An 11481-nucleotide genomic window follows, 5' to 3' on the forward strand; every position below is an offset into this window, starting at 1 on the left:
GGCGTGGTGGAAGTAGCGGGATTCCAACAGGGCTTCGCTAAGCGCTGCGGGAGGAGGGAGATGTGTCACGGGAGGGAGAGGGAGGCGCCAGGCCTTAGGTTGGTTTGCTCCTCCTTTTTCCCCACTATATATAGGGCCAAGGGAGAGGGGGAGGCGCAGCCCTTGCCCCTTCCTCCAAGGAAGGGTGCGGCCAAGGGTGGGGAGGAGTCCATCCTCCCCAAGGCACCTCGGAGGTGCCTTCCCCCTTTAGGACTCTCCCCTTTTTCTCTTCTCTTGGCGCATGGGCCTCTTGGGGCTGGTGCCCTTGGCCCATATAGGCCAAGGCACAACCCCTACAGCCCATGTGGCCCCCCGGGGCAGGTGGCCCCACCCGGTGGACCCCCGGGACCCTTCCGGTGGTCCCGGTACAATACCGGTGACCCCGAAACTTGTCCCGATGGCCGAAATAGCACTTCCTATATATAATTCTTTACCTCCGGACCATTCCGGAACTCCTCGTGACGTCCGGGATCTCATCCGGGACTCCGAACAACTTTCGGGTTACCGCATACTAATATCTCTATAACCCTAGCGTCACCGAATCTTAAGTGTGTAGACCCTACGGGTTCGGGAGACATGCAGACATGACCGAGACGTTCTCTGGTCAATAACCAACAGCGGGATCTGGATACCCATGTTGGCTCCCACATGTTCCACGATGATCTCATCGGATGAACCACGATGTCAAGGACTTAATCAATCCCGTATTCAATTCCCTTTGTCTATCGGTATGTTACTTGCCCGAGATTCGATCGTCGGTATACCGATACCTTGTTCAATCTCGTTACCGGCAAGTCTCTTTACTCGTTCCGTAACACATCATCCCGTGATCAACTCCTTGGTCACATTGCGCATATGATGATGTCCTACCGAGTGGGCCCAGAGATACCTCTCCGCTTACACGGAGTGACAAATCCCAGTCTCGATTCGTGCCAACCCAACAGACACTTTCGGAGATACCTGTAATGCACCTTTATAGTCACCCAGTTACGTTGTGACGTTTGATACACCCAAAGCATTCCTACGGTATCCGGGAGTTGCACAATCTCATGGTCTAAGGAAATGATACTTGACATTAGAAAAGCTTTAGCATACGAACTACACGATCTTTGTGCTAGGCTTAGGATTGGGTCTTGTCCATCACATCATTCTCCTAATGATGTGATCCCATTATCAACGACATTCAATGTCCATGGTTAGGAAACCGTAACCATCTATTGATCAACGAGCTAGTCAACTAGAGGCTCACTAGGAACATGGTGTTGTCTATGTATCCACACATGTATCTGAGTTTCCTATCAATACAATTATAGCATGGATAATAAACGATTATCATGAACAAGGAAATATAATAATAACCAATTTATTATTGCCTCTAGGGCATATTTCCAACACTTCCTTCCCTCTTCAGTTGGGCACATCTGTCAGCAAGAACATAGAGTTCTGCCACATCTTTCACCTTGTTCATTGCCAGTTCTTCGCGCATCTTGCGGTTACGCACGTTCTGATGGAACGCGCTGATGATGGCGGCAGGGTGAACATCAGGGATATTGTACTGTACCCGGCTGAACCTCTGTATATACTTGCGCAGACTCTCGCCTCCCTTCTGGGGAATGACATGCAGGTCGCTTGCTTGGCCAAGGGCTTGGTGACCTCCAGTAAAGGCGCCCACAAACTCATGGAACAAATCCGATCAGAAGGAAATAGAGTCTACCGGCAAGTGCATCAACCACAACATGGCGTTGGGTTTAAGAGCCAATGGAAAGTAATTCGCAAGAAATCGTCACGGGCTCCGGCGGCTTGCATCGCGATGGTGTAGATGCTGAGGAACTCAGACGGGTGAGTCTTACCGTTGTACTTTTCGCCAACGTCAGGTTTGAAGGCGCGATGAGTGGGCCACTGGAACTGCCACAGCTCACGGGTAAAAGCCGGACAACCTACCTCGTAAGGTAGGCCTCCAGGGCTCTCCGGGGCCGGGTGGTTCACAGCAGGCCCTGCTCGCCTGTCTGACTGGTGGCGCGCTCCGCGCCGGCGCTCGATAGTGGTTCGAGCGTCTTCATGGGTTCATTCCTGAAGAACTTGGCGCTGGTCACAGTGGGTCCGCGGGTCAGACGATGCTATGGAGATGTCGTCGCCCGCGACGTCGCGACGAGCTACCAGATGGGGAAGAGGTGAATGCACCGTGGTCGCGGCGTCGCCTGCTTTTCCGCCACTGGTCCGTGGGACTCCATCGGAGCGTCGACCCGGGGGCCCCACAGGACTTGGTTCGTCTTTGTTGGCCACTGCAACAAGGCTTCGGATAGTAGCTCTCCATTCGTCGAGTTTCCCCGTAGTGGGAGGAAAGTCGAGGAGCAACTGCGCGCGCTAGGGCCTCTGCTGGCGTCGGTGGCAGCGAAACTTGCACGGATCGCGACGCGCTTCGACTTCTGACCATGTCAGAAGGAGCTCTATCACGACCCCGCGGTCGCATGCCGTTTTCACCAGCGCCTCGGCGAGTGGGCAGGTCTTCTACGTCCCGGGAGTGGCGTTCGGGGCTCTTCCCGCGGCGACGCCCGGGATCTTCGACATGATTACGCCGTTCGTCGCGCGCTGCCTGGGAGGAGCGCGCTGTTGGCGCTGGCGTGGGAGTCTTGGAGGCCCTTGCGTCGCCTTCGGGCAGGGCGGCGATGACCCTGGAAGGCCCCGCTCCACCCGCGAAGGGCTTGGCTCCGCCTTTGGATTTGGTGACGTGTGGCCCGTTACCAGGCGCACAAACATCGCCGCCTCCCAAACTCCGGCTGCTGGGATGGTGTTGGTGTTCGCGAGCAGCGCCCCGGGTCCTTTCTGCGACCGGTCCGCTGCTCGCCCGCGTCGGGACGGGCTGTCCGGCTTCCGACTGGCCAACCGCCACCGTCGTCTTCTTCTTGGGCGCCATGATGATGAAGAAGCGCCGAACTAACTGCTAAAGCCGATTCTCACAACTGCGTTCCCCTACCTGGCGCGCCAGAGATGTCGGTGGGAACGACACCTATGGGATCACAAGAATCCCTACTGTGGTTAGCGGGGCGCGGGGTCGTGAGAAGAGCGGATTAAACAGATAGCACACGGTTCATTTATCCAGGTTCGGGCCGCGAGGATGCGTAAAACCCTACTCCTGCTTTGGTGGATTGTATATCTGTGTTCTTGAGCTAGCTATGGGGCGTGAGGAGCTCCAAAAAGCCGAATCCTTCCTCTGGTCACCTCGGGCCTCCTTTTATAGAAAAAAGGGGTTGCCACAGTGGCACACAGGAGGTGGAAAGGGTACAGTGATGCGAGGTTATCCCTCGCATTACATGACAAGGCGCATGTAATGCGTCTTGCTTAGGTGTCCTTGCTTTATCGGGGACGGGGGAGAAACCTGTCTCGTCCGTCGTCGCTCCTTCTTGTGTCGACACGCGCCCTGGCCAGCGACGCCTGAGATGCCATGTAGGTAGGCAGGCAGCTGAGGTGGCGCAGTGGTGGATCTTCACGAAGATCTGCATGCCGCCACGCGGGTGCCTGCCCAGCTGGTTGGATCGGCAACTGCATGCATGCGGTGGTGGAGGTTTAGTCGGCGTGGGCCTGATGGTGGCCCTGCGGGTGTCCTCGGCAAGGGCCTTGCCGGGGCCCCGACAAGGGTCTTGCCGAGGCGCCTGCTGTCATCCCCGGCAAGGCGCTTGCCGGGGGCCTTGTGGTCTTCCTTGGCTGGGATCCCGCCAAGGGTTGTCGTCTCCTTAGTGCGTATCTGATCTTGAATGTCTTCACAAAGATCTGCATGCCGCCACGGGGATGTCTCCTGAATCCTTGCCCTTTGGGGGCAGTGGACTCCAAGGGTGATTTGCTCTGTAGGCGCGGGACGAGTCGCCGCGGCAAGGGTCTTGCCGGGGCTGCTAGAACTGTCTCCCGGCAAGGATCTTGCCGGGGGAGTCCGCTTCGTCCCCTTTGCTCTTCGTGGTCTTGGCCTTGGCGTCGTTCTAGTTCTCTTGAGTTTCGGTCTTACCCTGGCTCACCTCCCTTGCCTTGCTTGGTGTGGTGGTATCCGCGGCTCAGACTGCCCGTGCACAGTTATAGGGGTACAAAAAGTGTCCCCCTCTTTTTGTACACCGACAAGGTCCGCCCTCGTTTAAGTTTTTTCTCCGACGAAGTGCACTACCGCCCCCCACTATACCTGGCCAAAACTTGGGCCGGGCCTAGCCAAGCTCGAGTAAAAAAACCAGGCCCGAGTCCGGCCCGACTGGCCATCAAGCCTAGTTTTTAGGCCCAAGCCCGACCCGAACACATAAAAGCCCGATGGGCCTCGGGCCGGGCCTCTTCAGGAAATTGCAAAAACAACGGGCCCAAGCCCGACCCGGCCTTCGAGCTTAAAATCTAGGCCCGAGCCCGGCCCGGGAGCAGCGTCGGGCCAGGCCGGGTCGGGCTTTTTCGGGCCGAGCTTCCCATGGCCAGGACTACCCCTCACCACCGCCGTCCATCACTGCCCTCACCCTAAACCCTAAGATAGATACTGGGGTAGCCCTCCGGCGATCCCCTTCATTCTCTTTCCTTACCTCCGCCTCACTCCGGCCATCTCTCAAAAATCGACAGACCTATTTAAAAATCAGTCGATTGACATTTAGCTAAACTGAAAACAGAATGCTGGTGATCACTGAATGCATGGCACAGTACTAGCTGGTGGCCGGTGCCAAATTTTCCGCATGAAAAGTGTAAATTATGGTCGGCCGCCGCATGGTACGCTCACGAATTGTTTTTGCGGGAAACGCATGCAACCGCAGGAGGAATCGATGCCGTGTTTCAGAGCCGGAAACCTTTGTTGACCGGTCAAACACGATGGCTCTCCTCCGTTGCATGATGCACCAAGACGCACTCACACACCAGGTTCACTTGCTAACACGCTTTGCAGCGGCACCAGTTCCTCAGAATTCGCCGCCCAAAATAGCAAGTAATCCGATTCCTGGCCCAAAGCATTTCCAGAAAACAAAAAGGCGCGGCGTAACCATCACTCTTCGCCGATGGAGGCAGCGGCAGCAGCAGCGCCACGCCCGCGCGCCACTGGCTGCCTCACCGCCTCCACCGCAGGCCCGCAGCGCGCGAGCCGCTGGTGCCCTCGCCAACCGCGCGCCGCCTCTTCTTCCTCCTCCTCCTCCTCCTCCTCTTCAAGCGGCGGAAGCCCGGCGGATCTAGGGTTGCTCCGCCCGCGCCTCCGCGTCTCGCCCTCCTCCGCGGGGAGGATAGCAGGCGGGGCGCCGCCGGTCCGAGCCCGGGACTCCCGCGCCGAATGCGCGGGCGGCCGGTCGAGCGCGGAGCACGTCGGGGTCAGCCTAGGCACGTACCGTTCCTCTCTTTCTCCTTTCCGCTCCTTGGGCAATTTGATTGATGATCCGCTCCAATGCGGTTGCTGCCTGGTGATCGGGGAGCCTGGCCGCGTGAAATCTTAGTCCCATTTCGGCCGGGTCTTCGCGGGAATTCTGGATCGGCGGGGGCGTCGCTGTTTTAGGGGCGGTTACCGCGCTGGAAATGTTTATTTTCCATGCTTATAATTCGGGTTCGGGCCTTGAATCGGGGTGGTCTGCCGGCATATAGCACCTAGTGGAATTGTTTTCTATTGAAATCTTGACCTGGGCTTAGAATGCACAATCCTCTTCCCTTGTTACATCGCTGACTGGTAGCTGACTTCTCATGGAGCTTAAGGAAGAATTGCTTCTACTTTTTTTTTCTTTAAATGAGAATTGCTTCTACTTTATGACATTGAATGAGTATTTCTGTTTAGCCTTCTTTTGTCTGTAAGACCATTTATATCTTTATTGTGCCTTTACTCATTGTCGTGTTAATGACTGTAATCGTGTAGAAGGCGAGAACAGAGTTTTGGAGATGTCGTCAACTGTGCCCAAGTCATCAAATATCTTCTGGCATGATTGCCCAGTGGGCAAGACTGACCGGCAAAATCTACTGAAGCAGAAAGGGTGTGTTGTTTGGATTACAGGCCTTAGTGGTTCAGGTAATTCAAGATTACCTGGATTTATTGTGACTGTGCTTCATGTAATGCGGGTCCATTTTTTTAAATTATTCAAGTACGGGTCATTCAACTACTCCCTCCGTTCCTAAATATTTGTCTTTCTAGACATTTCAAATGACTACTACATACGGATGTATGTAGACATATTTTAGAGTGTAGATTCACTCATTTTGCTTCGTATGTAGTCACTTGTTGAAATGCCTAGAAAGACAAGTATTTAGGAACGGAGGGAGTACATCTTTTTGCCTACAGACTAGTACAACCTCCGTCCCAAAATTCTTGTCTTAGATTTGTCTAGATACGGATGTATCTAGTGTAACTAGATACATCCGTATCTAGACAAATCTAAGACAAGAATTTTGGGACGGAGGGAGTATATCTTTACTTCAGATTAATCATTTCAGCTTGACACAATGAATTAAGGCCAAAAGGGGTCAATTCTAGGACTCTTCATAATTTAGCTGTCAAAAATTTCATATAGTTATTGTTCACTCCATCTTTATAGGTTACATCATACTCCCTCCATCCCGAATTACTTGTCTTAGATTTGTCTAGGTACGGATGTATCTAGACACGTTTTAGCGTTAGATACATCCGTATCTAGACAAATCAAGACAAGTAATTTGGGGCGGAGGTAATATTCAAGTATCAAATTGATCACAAAATAACTTCCAAGTGGTGAAAGGGCAACTCTTAAAATTGTCAAGAGTACAATAAGCGAATATTAATATATTATGCTATCTATGTGGCTGATGTTCATCATGCTTGTTGGTGTTTCATTTGTTTTTCACCAATGTCTAACAATGCAGTAAATCAGAACTCTGTTATTTGAAGAGACAACTCGCCAACTAAAAATTTATAATAATGTAGCTTTTATTCTCGATGTAAACTTCTTTTATTTTACTGATGCTTTGTTAGTTCCTTTATCTAATTTTATATTGCTATACTTCACCTTGTCAAGGTAAAAGTACCTTGGCATGCACATTAGGTCGAGAGCTCCATACAAGAGGGAAGCTTGCGTATGTTCTTGATGGCGATAACTTAAGACATGGTCTTAACAAGGATCTTGGCTTCGCAGCTGAAGATCGTGCTGAAAATATACGCAGAGTTGGCAAGTATCTCCTGAACACAGAACTGTATTTGTAGATCTAACAAACTTCTCGTGAAGATAAAAAATTGTCAACAGAAAAACCATGCTTTTGTTATTATCTTTTACTGTTCACCCATTTGCACTTACATTTTGTTTCAACTATTTTTGAGCAGGTGAGGTTGCAAAGCTATTTGCAGATGCAGGTCTAGTGTGCATTGCTAGTTTTATATCTCCGTATAGGAGAGACCGAGAGTCTTGTCGTGCACTGTTGTCAGACGGTAGTTTTATTGAAGTAAGGGATTCTTCTTATTTTACCTTCATCTCTATTGAAATTAGCTTCCTACTGGGTTTTTGTCATAACTGCTGAACAAACTCTCGTGAACTTTTTTGCAGGTTTTCTTGAACATGTCCTTGGAATTGTGTGAAGCAAGGGATCCGAAGGGCCTTTATAAGCTTGCTCGTGCAGGAAAAATAAAGGGTGAGATTATCATATAATCTTTGATGTCCAAGCTGACAATAATCGATTGGTGCTTCACTCTTCAGTTTAGCTAAAAAAATCCTGTTTTTTTATAATCAAACTTGTAATTACACTAACCAAACTATGCATATTTCGGGAAAGCAAAACAGGATAGGAAAAATACCGCACTCAGTCATTCTACAAGCCTTGAAATCGTCAATTCTGTGAGGATTGTGATTTGTAATTGCAAGCTCGCAGCCATGCTTAGATGTGTTGGTGCACATACTATGTAGATTAATATTTCCATTGTGTAATGGTGTTGCGTATGATCATCGTGCAATCACCGTTTGTAGGCAAGGTTCTGTCTCTAACTGCACAACTAGCCATTGCCATCGGAACATCAAAGTTGCCTCAAACTATCTGATTTTCTCGTATTTTAATTGATATATGTGTTGTGAGTTTCTAGGAGCTCCATCACATTCAAGTTCTTTTTGTCTAATGCTTAGGACAAGAACAGTTGAACTGGTCTTTGTGACAACTATTAAACATCTTTTTTGGTGTGTGTGTGTGCATTTGTAAGTTGGGTTAGGCGGTTATCTAGTTGGAAATGGAAAATGTAAGGGAAATAATAAGTCTGAAACCCTCTTTTGCCTTCTATACTTCTGTGTAAGTTTTTGCAGTGAAATAAGTTCCCATGTGGGTACTTATTTTCACTTTGTTGCCTCTGTTTGACCATTCTCCGCAAATAATCTTGCAATAATTTTTTTGGCCCGTCTTGCTAAACCTTGTGTGGTGCACTCATCCTTCAAGCCTTCAAGCTCTAATTTTGTCTTTCTGCAGGGTTTACTGGTATTGATGACCCATATGAAGCGCCATTAAATTGCGAGGTACATCATCATATCATACTCCCTCCATCCGGAAATACTTGTCATAAAAATGGATACAAATGGATGTATCTAGAACTAAAATACATCTAGATACATTCATTCCTTGGACAAGTATTTCCGGACGGAGGGAGTACATGCTAAGTGCTATCATTTTCGCATGGTCAAGTGTGCATTATTTAAGGTGTTAATGTGATTGCTTCTGCCGTCATGTATTTAGTACTTGGCTCACTGATATTCTAGCCTAAAATGATTGAATTGGGAAACTAGAGCACGCTTCATCATCTTTTAAACATAATCAAGAGCGCATGCTTAACATGCTAAAGAGAGTGGTGAAGAGAATTGTCAATATGCTCGATACTTGAGGACAGTACTAGAGGGTACATGTTTGATATGGTTAATTACCAAGTACAGTGGTTAAATGCATAGGTTGATCTTTACTGTGAATTTACAGCCGCAGGAGACACTGGAAACAGGCTTTCGCCCCGCTTTATATATAAAGCAACATCAGAACAAAGTACACGGTGGTGAGGTGACCCCATACAACACCGATCCTGAAATATAACCGGATCACGCACAACGCAACCGAAAAAGAACATAGGAAGAACTAAGTACAACGCTGCTCTACGCCCTAACACACCCCGCAGGAGACACTTAAATTCATATAATTCCTAGTAGTTATGTTTAACAATAATAATATTTAATACAGCTAAGCCGCTTGTAAGAAGTTGTCATGATGTCTTCGGATGCTCTTTCCTGCCGTTGACAAGCAGTTGCCAGTTTTGTCCTTCACCTAGAAGCATGAAGCCTTTGCTTTGATTGCAGATTGAGATCAAGGAAGTGGATGGCGTGTGCCCTTCACCATCCGACATGGCGGCACAAGTGATTACTTATCTCGAGGACAAAGGCTTTCTGCACGAGTAGACCGTGACGGAAGCCATGAGCCTGTTGTCATGCTAGAGGGTATTTCCACCAGATTAGCGGCGCGGCAGAATAAGTCAAGCGCTGGCAGTGTTTTTTTGCCGTGCTTGTTCAGATTTATGTGTTTAATTGTGTGCGTTGATCTGTCTACTCGTAGTTTCTGTGTTTGTTAACTTCTGTTAGCTGCGCCAGGAAAATGTAGTGTGTAAATTGCAATGGCATCCAGAGCAGGGTAGTAGGAGTTTGTTGCTTGCTAATTTATTCGCCCTGCAACTTGTGCTGTTTCCTGGTTGTTGCGATGAGGTACAAGAGTGTTATGCTGACCATTTCAATTTCCAATTATTGAGAGCCGTCTGCCTTGTTGCTTGCAGCACATACCAAAACAATTGTATTAGGAGTACGTTCTTGCATTATCCGAAGCGAATGCTAACTCGAACTAATAAATAAGTGACAGGAAGCGCATATCCTGAAATGTTTATCTGGTCAATGAAGGCCGGTCGTCCATCTCGCAATGCCAGGACACAAAGACAATACAATTCACCTTTCCCTCACGAGAAAAAAAAGGATGATACAGTTCAGCAGGCCACGGAATACGATGGGCGCTCGCATGGAATATGTGGATCCGCACACGGGTTGCACAGACCCTGGAATGGTAAACTGATGAGCAGCCAATTCTTAACTCGCGACATTGGAACGCCGGCTACGGCAAAATGGTTATGGCTGAGCGGGCCACGACGTGTGACTTCTTTACCGGGTCAATCCTTCTCCGTCTCCGTCTCCGTCTCCGTACGTGAACCTTTCACGACGGCTACGGCACTTGGCCACAGCATGCTCCACCGTACGAAGAGACGACCGACCGGACCATACACGCGTTCTGTACACTTTGCTTGCACCCGTGCGGGTGCGACACAAACCACAACCATTCAAAACACAGACCCAGGACGCGGAAAAACCAACGAAACATCCTCGGCGCAGGCCGCGCGCCCGCCGGCGGAAGCGACGAGTCGACGACGACCGCGCCGGCACGTACTCACAAACCCACCCCCGCCGGCCGGAACCACCCGCGCCTTCCCTGCCGCTGACGCCCTCCCAACGCAATGACCTCCCTGACATATATAACCCCCCCCCGCGCGCGCTCCCTTCCACGCCACCACTTCGCGCGCCCAGCTTCTCCCCTCTCCTTCCTCTCCCCTCCCTCCGCACTCCACGCAAACCAGAGCCCGCGCACGCAACCGGCCGACGGCGCCAAACAAAACGGCACGCGACGCTCAGCGAGGGCCGCGAGGAAGCAATAGCAGAGGGACCGGATGGTGTTCAGCGGCGCGTGGCTGGCGGCGGCGGCGCGGGTGCCGGCGGAGCTGTGCCAGGGCCCGCCGCGGCCGGGGCAGCGGCGGCGGCTGCGGGCCGACGAGGTGCTGCGCGCGCTGCTCACGCCGCCCGCGCGGGAGCTGGAGCGCCTGGCCGACTGCCTCTACGTCTTCTTCTGCCTGCCGCTGCCGGAGCCGGACCAGTACTACGTGCCGGCGTCCGGGCGCGGCGGCTGGGTGGCGCGCCGGCCGCCCGGCGCCGTGCTGTACAGCTACCGGCGGTCCCTCTCGCTCTCCTCCGACGGCGGCTCGTCGTCGTCCACGTGGATGGGCGGCTCCGACGAGGAGGGGCTGTTGTATTACTCGGACGACTAGGAAAGCAGCCGTGATGTGCATGTGTACTAGCGATCGTCGTGTCGGGCTTGTGTTAGCTAGGCGGTGCTGCCGTTTTGTCCGTTCCATTCTTTGTAGCAACTGTATAAACGCTGTACATATTGGTTTGGTTGGTTGGATTCAGCGAGAAATCAAGACGGTTTTTCGCATTTGGATTCTTTGGTTTGATGAAACACTGTATAACAGATGGAAATTATGCCCGTTAGGGCAAAAAGAAACAAAGTTGTAAACGAAGAACGTTTCTTCTCCTGTCCTTGTCATGGTATATACAAAATCATGCTACTAATCGGGAGATAACTATTTTTTTAGACAAAACCGGGAGATAACCTGATGTGTTGAAGTCTTCTTTCTCCTGCATTTACCGGCGGCGTGTTGTGAGG

At 50.9% G+C, this 11481-nt stretch overlaps 2 protein-coding genes across 2 annotated transcripts; both read left to right on the forward strand.

Annotated features, from left to right (window-relative positions):
• Window positions 1-4960: 4960 nt before the first annotated feature.
• Window positions 4961-9784, forward strand: LOC125536402 (adenylyl-sulfate kinase 3-like). Its single transcript, XM_048699614.1, has 7 exons — window positions 4961-5358; window positions 5882-6031; window positions 7011-7160; window positions 7313-7431; window positions 7533-7617; window positions 8437-8483; window positions 9306-9784. Exons 1-7 carry the CDS (start codon window positions 5046-5048, stop codon window positions 9402-9404), a joined length of 963 nt encoding a protein of 320 aa, XP_048555571.1. The 5' UTR covers window positions 4961-5045; the 3' UTR covers window positions 9405-9784.
• A 758-nt stretch (window positions 9785-10542) lies between these two features.
• On the forward strand, window positions 10543-11250 carry LOC125541285. The gene has a single exon (XM_048704734.1). It carries the CDS (start codon window positions 10709-10711, stop codon window positions 11081-11083), a length of 375 nt encoding a protein of 124 aa, XP_048560691.1. The 5' UTR covers window positions 10543-10708; the 3' UTR covers window positions 11084-11250.
• Window positions 11251-11481: the final 231 nt, after the last annotated feature.

The sequence above is a fragment of the Triticum urartu genome, chromosome 2, assembly GCF_003073215.2.
Source record: "Triticum urartu cultivar G1812 chromosome 2, Tu2.1, whole genome shotgun sequence".
Classification (NCBI taxonomy): Eukaryota; Viridiplantae; Streptophyta; class Magnoliopsida; order Poales; family Poaceae; genus Triticum; species Triticum urartu.

Coding starts and splice junctions, on each gene's coding strand:
- LOC125536402 (XM_048699614.1), top strand. CDS start 5,046: ATGGAGGCAGCGGCAGCAGCAGCGCCACGCCCGCGCGCCACTGGCTGC. Junction 7,161..7,312: donor TGAAAATATACGCAGAGTTG/GCAAGTATCTCC, acceptor ATTTTTGAGCAG/GTGAGGTTGCAAAGCTATTT. Junction 7,618..8,436: donor TCGTGCAGGAAAAATAAAGG/GTGAGATTATCA, acceptor GTCTTTCTGCAG/GGTTTACTGGTATTGATGAC.
- LOC125541285 (XM_048704734.1), top strand. CDS start 10,709: ATGGTGTTCAGCGGCGCGTGGCTGGCGGCGGCGGCGCGGGTGCCGGCG.